We start from the raw sequence: 19,601 nt of genomic DNA on the forward strand, positions 1-19,601 counted from the left end.
ATATACACACTACCAAATGTAAAATAGATAGCTAATGGGAAGCAGCTGCATAGCACAGGGAGATCAGCTCGGTGCCTTGTGACCACCTAGAGGGGTGGGATAGGGAGGGAGGGAGATGCAAGAGGGAGGAGATATGGGGACATATGTATAGCTGTTATAAAACAGAAACCAACCCACCATTGTAAAGCAATTATACTCCAATAAAGATGTTAAAAACAGAAACCAACACACCATTGTAAAGCAATTATACTCCAATAAAGATGTTAAAAAAATTTTTTATTTAATACGCTTAACCTATTAGGTTAGCCTATAGCCTACCTTAAATGTGCTCAGAACACTTACATTAGCCCATAGTTGGGCAAAATCATCTAACACAAGCCTATTTTATAATAAAGTGTCGAATATCTCATGTAATTTATTGAATACTGTACTTGAAAGTGAAAAACAGAATGGCTGTATGGGTACTCACCAGTAATGTACCCAGCTGAAAGCACACTGGATCTGAAGAATTTTGAAGGACTGAACTACAGTTAACTGCTGGATGATGGGGATGCTACAGCCACAGGGTCATCAGTCTCTCCTCTGATGAGGCTTGAGAATAGCCGGTAGAAAGACCTGGGGCATTGACACTTGGTTTAGCAGGCATACTGTCTGTTCTTCAAGAAGATAACCAGTTTTGACTGCATAGTTTTTCTTCTCTATGGTAAGCAAGAGCTTCCCGTATCTGCCTGCCAGGTCTTGCCAATCTCTTGTAATTAACATCCATTTCTTCTAACTTCCGCACACCACCGGTGATAGCAGCAAACGCCTCTGCCAGTTTCTTTGCTGTGAACTTTCTTGGTGCCTCGGGTATAACTTCTTCCTCTGCCTCAACTTCTTTCTTCCTCCAGTTCAATCAGCTCTTCATTGGAAGGCTCTTTAGCCTCAATGCCGAGAAGCTCATGAATATCCTCTTTATCAACGTCCAATTCTAGCCGCTTCCCAAGCACTAGCATCTGGTTACTTTACTATTTCGGCAACAGTAGAATCTTTGTTAAAAGCCTTTCAGTGCGTCCATGTAGGTCTTCAGAACTTCCTTCCAAATGCCATTCACGCATTGCTGTGTGACTTCTTCCCATGCTGCAGTGATGGTTCACATTTAGAGCGTGATTGTGTTTGGGAGCGAATACACAACCTTTACATCAGGATGCATGTCACAGACATGCTGTGGATGCCCTGGAGCTCTGTCCAAGATCAGCTGGAAGGGGATGTTGTTTTGCCTACAATATTCTCTTGCCTGTGACAAACAGTTAAAAAAAAGTCTCCAAACAATGCTCCTGTTTCCAGGCTTTCTTATTATGGTAATAACAAATGGGAAGTTGCTCACATTCTTGAATGCTCTAGGATTCTCTAATGGGTACATTAGGAAAGGCTTTAATTTGAACCCTGCAACATTTCCACCCAAAAGCAGTGTTAAATGGTCTCTGAATGCCTGACATTGTCTTGGACTCTTCATGAATGTATGTATGTTCTGGCATATAGTCCTAGAACAAGCTTGTTTCATCAATATTAACTTTTTGTTCCAGCAAATACTTCTCACCCACAGTCGTCCTATATAGTTCTTCCTTAAGAGCTTCAACACCTTTAGCATCGGCACTTGCTGCCTCACTGCTGAATTTCACATTATGAAAATTATGATGCTTTTGAAGCATTGAAACCTCCCATGACTTGCTGTAAACACTTGTGTATAAAGAGTGAATCGAAAAGACTGCTTGCCTTAGCCTGGGTCATCAGCCAGCTAAGTGGTGCACGTTTCTGTATCTGGTCTATCATGTGCCAAGTAATTTTTCAATATCATCAATTAGCCCAGCTCTTTTCTTCGTGATGGTGGTGTATTTAATTGATGTTGTTTCACTGCATCATTGATTCACTTCTTATTCTTTAAGATCTTTACCATCAATGGAAAATTCCTAACTCATGGGCGATGATCATTACTGGCTTGCCACCTTCATGCTGGGCAATTACCTTGAGTTTTATCTCAAGAGTAATTGCCTTCCTCTTCTTCCTACTAGAAGCAGCAGATGCAGATGGGCGTTTTGCAGACATTTCAGGATGTGCAAACACAAACCACAGTCTGTAAAAAATGCAAGCAATACAGTACACTGAAGAGTATTGGTTGTTTACCCTCAGGATCATGTGGCTGACGGGGAGCTATCAACATCCATTTCTAATAAAAACTCTCAACAAAGTGAATATAGAGGGAACACACCTGAATATATATGGTGTCATATATGACAAGGCCATAGCTAACATAAAACATACAGTAAAAAATAAAAAAGGAAAATCTGAATAGTCTTAGATCTGTTGAAAAAACTGAATCCTCTGTTAAAAATCCTACTGCACGTTTTCATTGATGAAGGGCTTCTACTAAACATTTTAGAAAGAAACATTACTTCACATACATTTTTAAAAATTATTTATTTATTTGGCTGTGCCAGGTCTTAGTTGTGGCCCGGCAGGATCTTTGTTGCGGTGTGCAGGATCTTTAGTTGCAGCATGTGAACTCTTAGTTGTGGCCCGTGGGATCGAGTTCCCTGACGAGGGATGGAACCCAGGCCCCCTGCATTGGGAGCAGAGTCTTAGCCACTGGACCACCAGGGAAGTCCCGTACACATACATTTAAAGCTATACATTCCCATCTAAGCACTGTTGTAAACTGAATTCCACCACTTTTGAATGGTTGTATTTTTATTATTCCGTTCCAAGTATCTCATTTCCATTCTGATTTTTTCTTGATCAGTGGGTTACTTAGAAGTATGTTGCTTAATTTCTTGACATTTGAGAATTTCGTAGTTACCTTTGTTTTGGGGCAGTGTATGGTTGTTCTTGAATAAGCAACGTGCGCTTGAAATGAATGTGTATTTTGCAGCCACTGGCTTTAGTGTTCTAATAAGGGTCCATTTGTTTGATAGGTTCAAATATTTTATATTTGTATTGGTTTTTATATGTTTATTGTATCAATTACAGAAAGAGGTGGGTGGGAATCTTCAGCTGTAATTGTGAACTTGTTTTCTCCTTTAATTTTGTCCAATTTTGCTTCATCTTACTTTGAAGTTCTGTTATACTTAGGATTATTGTATCTTCCTGCTGAATGAATCCTTTCATGATTGTGAAAACAACTTCTCTCTGGTAAAACCCTATCTTAAAATCACTTTGGTATTAATAGAGCCGTGTGTGCTTTCATACAGTTAGTGTTTGCACGATATAACTTCTTCCGTGCTTTTACTTCTAACCTACAAACTGTATCTTTTGTAAGTAGTACAGAGTCAAGTCTTTTACTTAATCTAGTCAGACCATCTCTATCTTGCAACTGGAGCACAAGTATCGTCCACTTGTTGAAAGTTCGCTTTACACTACTTCACTTTTACGAAATACCTACGTTAGTACCTGTTTTTGCTAACTGAAAGAAATCTGAAGAGGATTTTGCTTTGACCAAAAAAAAAGGCAAAATGCGCCAACAGCCTTCAGCGTTTGTTTTGCAGAGAGGTGCTACAGAGGCAGCATGCATCCTGAAGCAGTGAGAGCGGCACTGCCAAGCTCCTTCCCAGGACACTACACTCAGCATCAAGGCGCCACCGCTTTGAACTGTGTCTGTGAGCATCTGTGCTTTATGTCTATTTATTTTGTGCATCCATTAGCAAGATGTGTCCTAAGGTACCTGCTTCTACGCTCACGAAAGGTTTCAGAGGAAACCTCTACTTTCAATACTTCTGAATAGTGGGGGGAAACTTGCATGTAGAAAAGTCCCACTTCTTCCTTCTTTCCTACCTTTTTTATCAATTAAAACAATAAGGATGTCATTTTCTCATTCAACTCCAAAAGCTTTTCCTACTTGGAGTTAATTTTTATTTTGGTTAAAATACACGTAACACAAAATTGACCATTTTAATCATTTTTAAGTGTACAGTTCAGTGGCAGTAAGGACATTTACAATGTTGTACAACATCATCCCAAACAGAAAGTCTGTAACCGTTAAACAGTAACTGCCGGTCCCCCTTGCTCTCAGCCCCAGTGACCATCATTCTACTTCCTGTCTCTACTCTAGGAACATGACTGTCCCGCATATAAGTGGAATCATACAATATCTGTCCTTTTGTGTGTCTGCCATATTTCACTTAGTGTATTTTCAAGACTCATCCATGTTGTAGCCTGTGTCAGAATTTCTTTCCTTTTTAAGAGACTGAGAAATATTCCACTGTATAGATATGCCACATTGTTTATCTGTTCATCTATTGGGTTGTTTCCACTTCTTGGCTCTTGTGAATAATGCTGCTATGAACATGAGTCTACAAGTACCTGCTTGAATCCTTGCTTTCAATTCTTTTGAGTATAAACATAGCAGTGGAATTGCTGGATCATGCGTTAATTCTATGTTTAACTTTTAGAGGAACTTTATCCAGACTTCTAAAAATATTGTTCCACTGTTGCTTAAGATTATCCATGAATTTACAGTTTCCATTGTACACCGTTTTTTCTTGCATCATGATGTGGGTTACTTTTTTTCCTAAGGATATTCTTTTTTTCTTTTTCTTCTTATTTTTTTTAATCCTAAGGATATTCTGAAAAGTTCCTTCAGCAAGGGCCTGAAGAGAAACTCTGGCTTTTATCTGAAAATGTCAGTAAGAACAGGGAAAAATCATTTTGCTGTGTCTAGACTTATTTTCAGGCATGTTCTCTGGCACAGTAAGAGTGGCATCTACTTTCTTGACTCCCCCTGTTGTTGTTAGGAAGTCAGCTGTTAAGTCTGTCACCTCTTTGAAGGTTTACAATGTTTTTCCCCATTCTGGGTACTTTTTTTTTTTTTTTTTTTTTTTGCGGTACGCGGGCCTCTCACTGCTGTGGCCTCTCCCGTTGCGGAGCACAGGCTCCGGACGCGCAGGCTCGGCGGCCATGGCCCACGGGCCCAGCCGCTCCGCGGCATGTGGGATCTTCCCGGACCGGGGCGCGAACCCGTGTCCCCTGCATTGGCAGGCGGACTCTCAACCACTGCGCCACCAGGGAAGCCCTCTGGGTACTTTTAAGAACCTATTTGTTTTGGGCACAGGTGTGGCTATTTTATTCATCTTGCTTGATTTAGTTAGGCTTCTTCAATCTGACATGTCAGTACTGGAAAAATTTCAGTCTCAGAATGTCACCCTCCCTCACCAGTCTCTTAATTCTCTGTCACTGATGGTCAAACCTATACTTTTCCGTGTCCGCCTTATAAGTTAACACTTCTTTACAGTTTCCTGTTACTCAGTGCTGTCTTGTGTTATTTTTACCAATCTTTCAGTTTGTAAAAGAACTTTTTTCTGCCACTTAACTCATGTGCTGAATTTCTAATTTTAACCATCATGTCTCATTTCTGTTAAGTTCTATTCAGCTTCTTTCCAAATCTGGTCATTTCTGGCAATCTCATTCTTTCATCATACTCCTATACTCTCATTTCTTCAAACACACTAAACACTTCAGAATATAAAATAAGTGCTGGATCATTCCAGAACCTACAAACTCTGCACGTTTAATATGGCAGCTTCAGGTTTGCATTGACTCTTGCTCGTGGTAGCTTTCAGTTTTCATATTTGTGGATACAGTGCATTTGATTGTGAATAACAGTCCTTGGAACTATCTGTGGGACTCCTTTGAGGCCTGGCTTGAAGGTGATTTTCTCTATAGAGAATGCAAGTTTTCCTCTTCTTTTGCCTATTGGAGATTTCTAATCAACAGTGCCAATTCTAGATCCAAAACTGTATAAAGAAGCTTCTGGTAAGAAATTCCCAGGGAAGACGTTTCCCACTAAGATAGGTAGATATTTCTACTTATTCTTTTCAGAAAACTTTGTTTTTGAAAGTTCATCCATGAAAGGTTTTGGTTTGAAGTGGGCTGACGTTAGGCGGGGATCTTCGATCTCCTACTCTGAGCTCACAGGTAAAAATCCAGGCTCTAGGCCTTTGTCTACGCGACTTGATTTCAATTTAATTCCTTTTAGTACAGCTACAGCTGTCTAGGAGAATCAATGAGCTATAGGAAAGTGGCTTCTTTATTTTCTTCCTTCATAGAGATGATTATTTTAGATACTACTGTTCTAAAACTTCTAATGAATAATTTCATTTTCCTTTGTAAACTCTTAAACTATAATGGGTCAGAAGAGAGACAAAGAATTTTGATCTCTTACCTTTTCAGAACCATTTAACCCGTCACTATTTGGTTTTTTGGTTAATTGTCACTTCTAAAGGTAGTTAATCAGTGGTGTTTCTTTACGAAAGTGTGACAGGAGTTTCAGCTTGGCTGGGGAGAAGCTTGTTTCCATGTTAGCATTGTAATAACCACTCAGAAATCAATAGAGCATCAAATTTCTGTGCTTTTAAGATGAGTTCCTGGCGCAAACTCTTTCTTACACCTGTAACACTGATGAAGTGTGTGTTGACTCTGCAACCAGAGAATAATGCCAATAAACAGAGTCAAAACATTATATGAATACTTTAATGCAAAATGCTTAACACTTAAAATTAGCAAAGCTTCATTTAAATTAAAACTCCGTTTAACTAAAGATGGTTAACCCCAAGAATGGTGCAGTAGTTGACCTCTGCTATATAATGCCAGTCCTAAGGCAATACAACATCCAAACGTCGGTGGTCGCTTCCTCCACTGCCCTTCTGAACCCTAAGGAGTCGGGGAGAGGGTGCTCAGACACAACAAAACACAACCCAAATAAACTGCGCGGTGATTCCTAAGAGTTATAACCCATTTGACTAAGCTGTCCAACCACACAGCTGGGGAGTAACTGCAGGTCTTGTTCCAGAGCTGATACGGGGTTCTGTTTTTACAGCTGGGTAGAAGCTCTGCACTAGGTGAGAAGTCACAGTTTAAGGATGCATGTTCTGTAAATAGTTACTACATATACACATTTAGTGTCTGTAAACACTAGAAATATACATTAGACAGAGTACCCTTACCAGGTGGGTACAGTTTAAAAAAGAAGATGAGGTAACATGAGTCTCAAAGTCCACAGGATTCCTGCCTGAAGAGTTTGAACAGCTGCCAGTAATTCACTTCCAATGTGCAGGGGTAAGGCGCCTCTGGGACCCTCAGGGTTTGCCAAAACTGGATTCACTGGCTTTCAGCATAGCAACCGCATCTTTCACTGCATGGTAGATAACATTCTTCACCTGAAAAAACGAGAGAAAATATGGTCAGTTTACCATGAGATCTAAAATCTGTCCGTAAGAATAAACCTTCCCCCTACCAATTTTATACCATGCTCTTGAAATTTAAAACTCAAAATTCAATATGAAATGTTATTATAATACTTGAAAGGCCCCTGGGCTCCTTTAGGCTGTTATTTTATACACATTTTAAACCCATGCCTCCTTTGAAGAACTTAAAAGCTCATTTTCCCCCTTCCAGAGGCTTTGATCCTACGTGGCCCTGCCCCCAGTGAGTGCAGACACAAGCAAGCCCCAAGGTACAGCTCTATTTTTCAGAGTTTATCTATTTCCCTCGTTTTCCAAACATGGAATCATATGTTAGATGATTCACTACTGAAAGCCTCTAAACCAAAATGAGATTTCCTCCATGTTTATTCCTCCTTTGCCTAAGTAGGTAGCAGGACTAGACATAGAGCCAGTTCATCAACCCACTGTACCAGGTGCGGTGGCATGGCCAAGTTTGCTGATTATTTTTATAGGGTCGGTAAGGAGCTACGGAGCCAGAGGCAGAGAATGCCAGGAATCACGGCCATTTTTACCTGTAATTTATCTTCATGATTTGTATGAGTCTGTGACAGATAGCGGAATTCCTGAGTAAGCCAGAAGCAGTGTTTAACATGCTCTGGAGAAACAAAATCTTCAGCCACTTTGATACAGCTATATAAGTTATGAACCTGGAAGACAACAAGCCACACAGTCACACATGCCGAAGTTTACAGCGTAAGGAGAATAAAGGCTAAAGTAATGGTTCTTGCCTGATGTGGAGCTCCTGCTGGGATAAATACCACATCTCCAAGAAACTGCACGATGGCCCAGCCCTGAACTCCATACTCTTGATGAAGACGCTTCCTTAGTGATCGGTCTAAATACCAGCTCTGATCATGAATGGGATCGTGGTCTGCGGGGTTTTCTTGACCTTGCTCTTCTGATACCTAGAACACATTCCAAGTATTATGAAACTGAGTGACATGCTGGGTCTCCGTGAGGGCATTTTGCCCCCGGACAGTGTGGGCAGTCAGTCAGTAAATGTCAGGCCTTCTTTAACACGTGTCCCTGTTGGCAGAAAGAGAAAATAGCACTCAAAGACATTAACTGAATGACCCAAGGGGAGACTGAAAGAAAATGTGGGTTCGTTCCCTTCTGTCACTTCCTGTAAACCGTGAGTGGCAGTCTGCATATTTTTGTAAACACTGTGTCGGGACAGTATTTTGGCCTAGGCTTTTGAATGTCAGTAGACTTAAGCTCCTTAGAAATAGACTTGCTACACTGCAGTTCTTAAACGTCTGTATTCACTTGACAACTTGAGTTATGAAGCAGCCCCACAGCTGGCTGCAGGTTAACCTCGTTCACTCTAGACCCAGTATCTGGCAGCACAGACGCAGGGTGACGCTATCAAAGGGACAGTATGGCGACCGGCAGGTTTCTGGAAGAGTCAAATTATCCTTAGCGAGAAACATCTTGATTGAAGCAAATGCTGGTTAAGGGTCTAACCTGGCACCAGGCAGCAGGCTAGGAGCGTTCCTATCCACTCCTCATGAACAACTGAAGAATACCAGCCACAAATATCTGGGCCGCAACTAGCAGCCTCAGTGGCGAACAGGTTAAAAACTGAATATGCCCATCCTTCCAGTTGCCTAGAACTTCCACACAGAACCCTTGCTGAACAACCTGCTAACTGCTGGAAACCTGGAATCTTCAAAGTCCCTGTATCCCTTTCCCGCATAAGCTAATGGCCACAGTAGGGTGTGAGGTCTTCCTGACCTACTACTAAACGAGGGTGGATAAAACCAACAGGGACCTTAGTAACTCACTTGGAACACAGCTATCAAGAGCAAAGAAATGATACGTGGACTTCTGAAGTGCTTAGATTTTTAAGGCAATAAAAACAAATAGACACGACGTGATCATCAGAGGAACTACCTTGAAGGGAGAGCACAAAGACCTCCAAATGCACTATGACATAACACACAGACATAAGAAAAAAGATAAGTTTCCCTCTTTTCAGAGGTGTGAGCCTGCTCATCTAGAAATCGTTGTTCCTTAGCAACCAGCTTCAGCCTATCCAATCTGAGATGCACAGATCTAACTTTTGAAGCTGCGGTTATTCTCCAGTAACCCAGTCAGGTCTCGACATGTAGTGTAACACTGCTATTCTGCATCTCTCTCTCCACATGCCACAGGGTAAGGAGCACACCTTTTTAAGAAATTCTCGTATCTTCTCTGTGTCCTTAGCAGCATATATGTGCCAGAGGGCTCCTGGCTTCTCTTTTCCTTCAATAAATCGCTTTATCGTGAGTTCATCAGAATCTCCGTCTTGGATGGTCTTAAGGACTTCTGGAGCAAGAGAGAGCAAACATCAGACCACAACGTCCCAGCTCAGAGAATAAGCCCCACTTTTATGCTCAGCACCCTACCTTCTTCTTGGTCACACTGTCCTTTGGGAATTCCCACATAGACCATGACATTAGCCGCATCAGATACATCTAAGTGAAGATTTGTCGTTCCATATTTCCGATCTTCTGGAGTAATTAATCCTGCAAACAGAAAATGCCTTAAATTTACCGAGACAGCAAAGACTGCCTGAGTCTTTCCCACTCCCTGGAATATGTGGTCACAAAACTTAAAAGCTACCTTTCTAATCATGTAAAAGTAATGGAACAATATTTAACATTAAGTTATTTTATCCTTGCAACTTTGGGGAAAAAAGTTCTTATTAAATGTTTACTTGTAAGAATAAAAAACCAACTCCTAACACTAGCACTTGTTTCTGGTGATAGGCAAAATAGGTTTCCTCCTGCTGAGAACAACTAAAAATCCTTGATGAAATTATTTTTAAACATTTTTTTAATGAGTCAATATGCTGGCAAGAAAAGAAGAAAGCCAAACCTAGAAAGCAGGACTCGGGAACAGTACGGTGGACTCTACTGAGGCTGGGATTTGCCAGAAGGATGTTTGCTCAAGCAGGGGGGCTCAAGCTTTGGTTGACACAGACTAGAAGGACTCTGGGGTAAGACGTAAGATGGGGAGTCTAACAGAAACCCCCCTCAGAAACGTGTAAAGCTGGGACCTCAAATGACTATGTACTCAGTGCAAGAAGGAACGCTGCCCACATGTTCCTTGGATCCCTCAACTGTGAAAGAGGTGAGCCTGAGCATGAGGTCCACGCTGGTACTCATAATCCGAGACACTAACCTCTTACCCCAGGAGAAGGCTCATTTGTTCAGCATTCACCCTGAGGCTCGTCAAGCCCTGCGGTTACCTTGGACGCACATCCTGACATGCAGTCACTGCTTCTTGAATGGGCAGCAGAGCCAAGCATAGCTCGGGTGGGCAAGCCGAGGCTGTATTCTAACCTGCCAGGCCCTGAAGCAGCCCTGTCTCATTCGGAGGCCAAGGAACTTCTCTCTGGCTTGCAGGGGCCTGTGGTTTAGGAGCAGCTATACACAGGAGAGGGGACCTTATCATTTCAACCGCGGACCATGGCCCTAGGGCTCTGCTGCACTTTCCTTTCTTTCCAGTTTGCTGAAATATCAGCCCTAGGAGGAGGTAAACCAACAGATATTGGACAAAAATCATAGAATATATGAGATCTCCTTTAAAATAGTAAAGGAAAAATATAAAGGGAGGAAATAAGGAAACAATTATGGAAAAAGAACCTGAGAGCTGTTGTAACTGGGGGATGAGTATATGGGAAGTCACTGTCCTGGACTCTCACGTTTTCAGTGCATTTGGAAAATTTTCTATAGTACAAAATAAACAAGTAAAATCTGAGAAGAGAAAAAAACAATTAACACGAGAGAAGGCAAACGAATGAAATGAACAGTTATTCACGATGGCACGGAGGAACACCCAGAAGTCTGATTGCATTTATATAAAGCGCAAAGGCAGGTTAAACACTAAAGAATGTTCTGCAGGAACACAAACATACGGTAAAGCTATAAATGTAAGGAAACGATAAACACAAACGTCAGGGTGTTGGTTAACACGGGGCAGGAGGAAGGAGACGGGGCTGGGAGGAGGAAGGAAAGGCGAGCAAGTCTCAGAGCCTCGTCAGAAGCCGCTTGCTGGTTTGGCTGTTGCCAAACTGAGTAAAAAGTGTTCCGCAGAAGAGGAAGGAAACGACACCTACCCAGCCGTCAGCCCCAAGTCCAGCCAATCCCAGCTACGGGTGATGGCACACTGATAAAACCAGGCTCTAAACTGAGAGAGCCTGAACTCAGATGGAACCAAAAACAACGGTCCCAGGGAAAGGATTCCCAGAAAATAGAAAATCCTGAAACAAAACACACCATGGATTTTTATGAAAAGAACACAAGCTGACACCGTAGGGGCTGCTGGGTGACAGAGCACTGGGGTTGGAGGCTGGGTCAAGCCTAGAAATTAGGAGACTTAAGTCCTCCTCCCAGACCTGCCACTAGATGCCCCTTGGATATCCTGATCAGGTCACTGTCCCCTCTATTGTCCTGAAGTCCTGGTCCCCATGTGTAAAACTGGTGCTGGTGCTGGAGCTGGAGAGAGGGTGACTGTATGGTCTTTCCAAAGAGCCTTTCACTCTACGTCGTCTGTAGAGGAGTCACGGCTCAGTCACCCAACTTTTGAAAAATGACTGCTCTTTAATGATGTTTATGATAAGGTGTGAGGTGTTCGAAAATGAACACGTTTTCTTTATTTTCAATCCCTAACTGCTTACTCTGAACGGGAACAATTTTGATAGGAAAAGCTGTTATAGAGTAACACTGCCCTCTATCTGCTAGTATCTAGGAGGAAAAGAGTTGCTGTCAAGCCATTTAAACCAAGCCGACTATTTATTTTGAGAACTTCTCAGATAACCACTTCTACCCTGTAAAGCTGCATCATTTCTATAAGGCATGGATAATCACTCTGCAACATTACACCATTTGCTTTAGTGGAAAAATGCCTCCATTTACGTAAATTCATTGCAAATCTTCCCTGTGAAAAGAATATGCCCTGAAGTCCCAGCCATCCAGCTTCTTTGAAGGGCTCGGGGGAAGGGAACATCTGGGCATCTAGGCTGTGGCAACTTCCCAAGGTAAACTCCCCTCTTGGAATGTCCCCTGAGCTCACTCCAGGCGCTTCCCCGGGCGACCCCACCGGAACAGAAGAAGTGGGGGGCTGAGGTCCAAGCCCTCCCTCTCCCAACAGCATCTGGAGAACATGGCAAAGCTGCCAGAAGACTCTGGCCTGCCACCCTCAAGTCTGAGAGACTGGAGTTGGGATCATTATGGGAGGAAGGAAATAAATCGGAGAAATACAATTCCAAGGTGTTTTCAGTACTAGCTTAAGTAGCTAACTACTACCCACCAACACAGAACATTGAATTTAAGAGTAGTAGATGCTGAAACAGCTGGAGTGCTAGCAGACTGACCTAAACGTCCGGCAACATTAAAACAATTAATAAAATTACATTCATTCAATTATGTACCATGCAACCGTTAAAAACGATCACACTAAAAACCATTAAGCAACATGTAAAGATTTTACTGTATAATATTAGGTGTAGGAGAAACCTTTTAAACGGCATATGCCCTACAACTGCAACTATGAAACGGAAATATACATACACGTGGCCAAGGAATGAAAGGAAATATGCAAAAATGAAGACCACTGCTGTGTTAAGGGTTAGGGTTATAGAAGTTTTCCATCTCTCCCTCCCCAAAAATCAATGTTCCAAACATTCTGACTTGCCTTACTTCTGTAATAATTTTTTCAAGTGAGCCATTTCTTCCTTACCATAAGCGTTATACATCTTGGGACCCAGATCTGGCCTAACAAAGTAGTTTGGCAGCCTTGAGGCCAAGTTCAGTTTGCCATCTCTCCTTGTGTACTCAGGCAGTGGAATGTTGGCCATCAGATCATCAAACCTAGGACAAGAGAACCGTGAATTTGCAAAATAAGCTTGTGTTTCTAATATATCGTGGGATTTGATTTGTTCCTTCTACACCAAAAGGAACAACGAAAATATCTGTGCTCGTGAAGATGGAGATAGCTATCATTAACAACATTTAAGATTAGCATATGATATCACTTATATGTGGATTCTAAAATATGATACAAATGAACCTATCTATGAAACAGGAACAGAATCAGGGACATAGAGAATAGACTGGTGGTTGCCAAGGGGGAGGGGGTTGGGAAAGCGTAGGAGTGGGAGTTTGGGATTAGCAAATGCAAACTGGTATATATAGGATGGATAAACAACAAGGTCCTACTGTAGAGCACAGGGAACTATATTCGATATCCTGTGATAAACCATAATGGAAAAGAATATAAAAAAAGAGTGTATGGATATGTATAACTGATTCACTTTGCTGTACGGCAGTAATTAACACAGCACTGTAATTCAACTATACTTCAATAGAAAATAAATTTTAAAAAACCAATATTTAAGATGAGAATTATAGTGCTTATGAACAAAGACATCTTCTTTCTCTCCTACATCACACATATATATCAAAATGATCTCGAGGGCTTCCCTGGTAGTGCAGTGGTTGAGAGTCCGCCTGCCGATGCAGGGGACACGGGTTCATGCCCCAGTCCGGGAAGATCCCACATGCCGCAGAGCGGCTGGGCCCGTGAGCCATGGCCGCTGAGCCTGTGCGTCCGGAGCCTGTGCTCCGCAACGGGAGAGGCCACAACAGTGAGAGGCCCGCGTACAGGAAAAAAAAAAAAAAATGATCTCGAATACTGCAGACAAAAATCTGAGCAACAAATTCCTGATGATAAGTAGTGACACTAAGGGATATATTATTCATTAGTTCTGAGGATTCTCTGCAAGGTTCAAGCTCAATTCAGGAAAATGGATCTAGCAATTCTGCTGTCTTGTCTAAAGCAATGTAATCACTGTATTATACCCAACCCCAGCACGTCTGATCTCACTCCTGCCTCCAAATCAGTGTGTGCACGTCTGAGTCGGCCTCTTCTCTGGCAGAGCACTACAGTGGAAATGCGTGAGTTTTCACTAGTGAGCCAGATTTAAAAGTCAGTAACTTCAACTTACCACCTCAAGAAAAGTTTATCCTACCAAGTCAAGGACAGGATCATCTCTCCCCTCCCCATAATCGTACCTGGAGGGCATCATATCTCTAAAATCTTCTCCTGGTGGCCAGTCCTTAAGTTTCAACACCATTGGCTCTTTTTCATTTTTCAAGCGGTCTGCAAGGTAACCGGAATTACTGAATTGCTACTGTTCATAACTCGGAAACAGACCAAAATGGATGGCAAATTAGCACTTTAAGCCTTAACAATGCAAATAAAACTTATCTCTGCAAGATCTTCATAACCTGATACATCTGGTATACAAATGTTATTTTTCAATATTCCCATCCTGCAAATGGCCAATTATTTTATTTCTACAGTGCTGAGAAATCCATTCATACCCAGGAAGCAGCAAGGGGTAGCAAACTGAAGATCACCAACTAGTTTGTATTACAGCCCTGTCTTTTCTAAATGCTTATTCAACTGCTACTCCTTGAGATTTCAGCCACTCCCTTTTGTCTATTCCACATAGGCGGTGTTTTGACAGATCCAATCTCCTCCTGTACAGTGTTCTAGAAGAAGCGAGCAGCCCCCCAACTAACGAACAGCAATTTAACAATCAAAGGGCCACAGATTTTAGAAAACCCAGTTTTCTGAGGCCAGCACGAAATAGAAATGACTTACTTTGCTCAGAGACTGAAGCTACCTGATGTTCTGTCCAGGGACAACTAGGGCTAATAGGGCCCACTCTCCCCCGCCTCCCCATCTTCTAGGTGACACATACAGGGTTTAGTCAGAACTATTTTTTTGTAATAGCACAGTTACCCACTGCAGGTAATGTGAAGGAACCAAGAACCAAGGAGCTCTAATTGAAAAAAATATGTTGACAATTATGATTAACAGCAACGATAACTATTATTTCACTTCTTGCTGTGTTCCAGTCTCTGCTCAAGTGTTTCAATCCATTTAGTCCTTATAACTAAATCCAACATCCCAGTGAGATCTGGCACTATTTAATATTTCTACTTTTGGATGAGGAAATTGACATATGCCTGAGGCCATCCAGCTATTGAAATTAAACAGCAGAACTGAAACTGGAACCCAGTTTCAAACCTTATATTCATGAGGACTAACATTTGTATAGCGTCTTGTAGTCAACCGAGTCCCATAACCTAGTTTGAACAGGTGCACACTCCAGGAGACAAGAAACACAGGAAAATACGGGTACAGTGTATGTTCTGGACACCAGTGGCGTCTCAGCGTGGGTGGTGTACCGGGGGGTCTGGGCAGCAGGATCATCAGTATGGAAAAGGCAGGCTGCGGTGGACTCTGGGCTGCCTTAACCATTTGCAGGCATGAGGAAGTGTGAGCCCCAGAAAGATGCAATTACCAAGCTCACGTACACAGCAAGTACATATCAAGAGTCAGGATTTGAACCCAGGCCTAACTGGAAAGCACACTGTAGTACGTGTGGCCCTCGATCCCCTTTCAAAGGACCTGCTGCCCAGACACGGCTTTGGGGTCTGCGTCAGCTGCAGAGAGCTGTCCTGCCAGGTCATGCCCTCCCTGGGGCACCAGCACCTGGAGGCCGAGGGAGGTGAGGGGATGAAGGCCCTGACTTTCCCCACTTCAGCCCAGTCTGAGACAATGAGAGGCGATGCCTGCTACAGAGCTCCCTGCCAGGCTGGCTGAGGCTCCCCTGGCCTCCGCCGCAGCCCGCCCCTCCGCCAGCCCGGTCCTGCTTCCTCCCCCATCTCAGACGTTGATCCCCAGGGAAGCACCTTACGTCTGAAACCCAACCTTCACCTCTACGTGTGGAAACCCCCATCATGCCCTACTTAGAGTTAGCTATACCTTTGACCTAAAGTTCGTTGAAAGTGCGGGCCATAACCTGCAAACGTGGGTAATGGGAAATAAGGAAGCAGGAGATCACAAGGTAAAAATATGTCGTGAAAGAATGAGAATGATAAATGAGCAAAGTTGAATTATTGAGTCTAATAAGAATGAACTGGCCAAGCCCTCCAGTGCGGGTGGGAGCATGAGGCCAGGTGCCTGTGCTGACGAAGGGGTTCTTGCAAACAGTTTACTGACTGGCCAATGCACGGAAAGGGCCCAAGCTCAGCACCAGACACTCAAGCCTCCTTACCACCACCATCCCCCCTCACCCAGGTGAAGCAGGCAGTGACCAGGATAACGTGCGTTCAACGGATTCACGTTCCCTGGCACTTTCAGTTCTACTTATCTTGTTAAACATAATTCAATTTTTTAAAAAATAAAGAGGCTACATAAAACCACGAGCTTTGAGTCACAAGCCCTGGCTCTGTGCTCCCCTCCCCCTGGGCACGTTTCTGTCACAGGACAGACCTGAAGCCACCTGAAGAAGAGGTGACTAAAACCTCACTCTCTAAGGAACTACGAAGCGAATTTGCCTCAGTTCAAAAGCATAAACTTTGTAAAAAGAAAGGGGAAGAGGAGATAAGACACTGATTTTAAACTCCAGAGTCACAGAAAATGCTGTCGCTGCCGCTGGAGGGCCACAGACTGCTGCTACTCCCGTGCCCCCTCCTTTCACATCCTCAACCCCCTTAAAAGGTCTTTAATACATACTCGGAACATCTTCAAATCCATCCCAGAAGTCTCCTACTGTGGCTCCTGTGATGATTTCATTGGTTCTGCAATTAACGAGGTCAACTTCCTGATTTCCAAACTCTTTCCTGAAGGATTCCGGCTTCCAGAGTTCAGTGTTCAGTTTACGATGCACTCCTGACACCATCACTGGCTAAGAGGAGAGAACAAAGGCTTTAGTTTGAACTCCCCCAGCTCCGTCCCTTCACCCGAGGCAGCCCTTCCTCAAACAGCTGCTGACGTGTTTCTCTGTGGCTGGTCCCCAGTCTCAGATCCCAAAGTGACAGCTTAGTCCCCTGAGTCACCTGCTACACACACCCCTCAAACTACACTAGTGAGCTTCTAAGAGCAAGGATCACACCTTCCAACTCAGATCCCACTACTCACAGAATACCAATGCCAAGGCCCAGGGCTGGGCAGGGGATGTGAAGCAGAGACAAAGGCAGCGAGAGCGCCCGGTCCAAAGAGGATGCTGCCTCTGGCCTGCAGCTCATTGTTAGCAGGCAGGGATATGGCCCTGGATTGCCACGTCTTTGGTTATCCAAGACAAGCCACAAATCCTGATCTTTATGTGAAAGAGCCTGACTAAAATACTGGCAACAAGTTCAACTTTTAAAAAACATTATCTAATCTAAACAGAACATGCTGGTGGACTGTATTCGGTCTGTCAGAGCAAATCTCGTTAGAACACAGGACTGAAAAAAATAATTTTTTCTTTGCTTAAATACATACATTTTTCTATTTGGCAATTCCCCAAGTCCTGGCCTTGTCCAAGAGCAAAGTGTTCCTTTACTGAGGACTCCATTTGGCCCAGCAGAGAAGACAAAGATCCAGAAAACATGAACCAAAACAAGAAGGCAGAGGAGCAGGTCTGCGAAGCCACGCATCTCCTGAACTATCAACCAAACCTTAAGACTGAACATCGCTGTCCTTTAAAAAGCAGGCTCCTTCCCTTGGGAGACTACACACCAATTCCAGGTTGACACCACATGGCTCAGGGCCACCTAAGATTGTCTTCAGCACAAGGTTCTAATTCATGGAAGAGGGACGCCTGATTTTTATCCTATTTTGTGTAATCCCCCAAACCCCACCAGCCGTAGTCATATTCCCACTTCTCCTATTGCAGTTTATCACACAAGAATCACCAAGAGCCCAGAATGCTCTCATCAAAAATCCAAGGATGACTGGTTGGAAGCAATCAAAACCTCATCAGAGAATACAGAATACAGCTCAGGAATGTCTGTGACGCATAGCCACACTCTGCTCTAATTGTATTCACAGTAAACAATAAAAAGAGATAAAGTATATGCCATTTATAATCCAGGAAGGGGGCAGGGGAGGGGGGGTTGTCAGGAGTCTACCAAAGGCACCAAGACGGGGATGTGAAGTGGGTTGGAAAGCAGAGGCCCCGCTTACCTGCCCTTGCTTCCAGCACTCCCTGAACACATTCCAGTTGCTCTTGTTGTTGGGATCTTGCAGGCACAGCAGGCGGCTGTCACACAGCCAGTAGTGAGGAGTGTCAAAGCCCAGGATGCTGGGCTTGATGGTCAGTCCTTGCGGCCGCTTAGATAAATCGGAGCAAGTCTTATTTTGCACCAAAGAGGCAAAGATGTCATCAAGGATTTTTGGTGTATTCTTGAGTCCATTTTCTGTCTGAATTTGAAAAAAAAAAAAACACGAGTCTTAAATATGTCATTTCCTACCATCAAAAACCCCATTCCTATTATGGTAGGATGAGCGTACATTACATATCCAGGAAAGAAGCTAAGCCACGAAAGAATCTTACCCTCAAAAAGGTAAGTCCTCTTCCTCTACCTGACATCACAACCCTCAGAAGTGGGTACAGGAAAAAGTGTTAACAGGTGAAAATGACCCAGCCCAGAATTCTAACCTGTGAAGCCCATGTGCCAATGACGCAGCCTCTGTACCCACGAAGGAAAGCATGGGACTCATCCGGCTTTCTGCTATTTCACTTTCTCCCTACTCTAACTCCAATTCTTCTTTACAAGGTGGAGTAATAAACAACAAAATAAATGCGTACCTTTCCTGCAGAGGAATTCAAGAGATTTCGGAGGAAACCAGAATTGTTGTTGCTTACAGGTGTCAAAATTGTGCTGTTAAAGGTGTGGAGGACTGTGTTGGATTTGCTCAAGGGGGGTAGGGGTGGAAGGCATTTGATTTCATTCTTTAAAATTGGCATCGTTGGTTGTTTTTCTAAAAACAAATCAAAAACATCCAGGTGGAAAAGCATTCTGAAAAGGCAAATCCCTTACTAGCCTTCTACTGACAGAATTACTCTGGAACTTGGTTTTGATTTACTAGAACCCAAAAAACGTAAGAGGATAAATGACATTACTGATTTAGACATGGATTTCCAACTGCTGTTAAAAAAAATAAATATCCAATAATATCCAAGGTGATCCTATGGTAAACTGCATTTTTTATTTGTTTGTTCCTGGTACACAAAATACAATTGATTTTTGTAAATTAACATTGAACTGTCAACCCTGATAGATATGTTTACAAATACAGATTCTCTTAAGACTTTTCCCATGTATAATTAGATTGCTTAAAAATACCAACAGTTCTATCCCTTTCTTTCCAATCCTAACATCTCTTTGTCTGTTTACCTTACTGACTTAAATAGCTAAAACTTCCAATACAATGTTCAATATAGGAGTGAAAGCAGGAATCCTGTGTCATGCCTGAACACAGAGGGAAACTTAAAAATTATTCAACGAATGAAAAACTTCA

General features: G+C 42.9%; 1 protein-coding gene across 7 annotated transcripts in view; it reads right to left on the reverse strand.

The window, feature by feature from the left end:
- Positions 1 to 4,137: 4,137 nt before the first annotated feature.
- Positions 4,138 to 19,601, reverse strand: part of KDM3A (lysine demethylase 3A) — a 65,069-nt gene continuing 49,605 nt past the window's right edge. For 6 of the 7 annotated variants that reach the window (XM_029231662.1, XM_029231667.1, XM_029231666.1 and 3 more), the window contains 10 exons: positions 18,889 to 19,061; positions 18,264 to 18,500; positions 16,830 to 17,001; positions 14,312 to 14,399; positions 12,978 to 13,108; positions 9,641 to 9,760; positions 9,421 to 9,560; positions 7,982 to 8,158; positions 7,766 to 7,900; positions 4,138 to 7,187 (listed from right to left, as the gene is read on the reverse strand). In XM_029231662.1, coding sequence (XP_029087495.1) covers positions 7,107 to 7,187; positions 7,766 to 7,900; positions 7,982 to 8,158; positions 9,421 to 9,560; positions 9,641 to 9,760; positions 12,978 to 13,108; positions 14,312 to 14,399; positions 16,830 to 17,001; positions 18,264 to 18,500; positions 18,889 to 19,061 — 1,454 coding nt within the window. In that variant the 3' untranslated portion in view covers positions 4,138 to 7,106. The remainder of the gene's footprint in view (positions 7,188 to 7,765; positions 7,901 to 7,981; positions 8,159 to 9,420; positions 9,561 to 9,640; positions 9,761 to 12,977; positions 13,109 to 14,311; positions 14,400 to 16,829; positions 17,002 to 18,263; positions 18,501 to 18,888; positions 19,062 to 19,601) is intronic. The other variant, XM_029231661.1, reaches the window with a different exon arrangement.

Source organism: Monodon monoceros, unplaced genomic scaffold (genome assembly GCF_005190385.1).
Source record: "Monodon monoceros isolate NGI ecotype Baffin Bay Population unplaced genomic scaffold, NGI_Narwhal_1 Super_Scaffold_19, whole genome shotgun sequence".
Taxonomy (NCBI): domain Eukaryota; kingdom Metazoa; phylum Chordata; class Mammalia; order Artiodactyla; family Monodontidae; genus Monodon; species Monodon monoceros.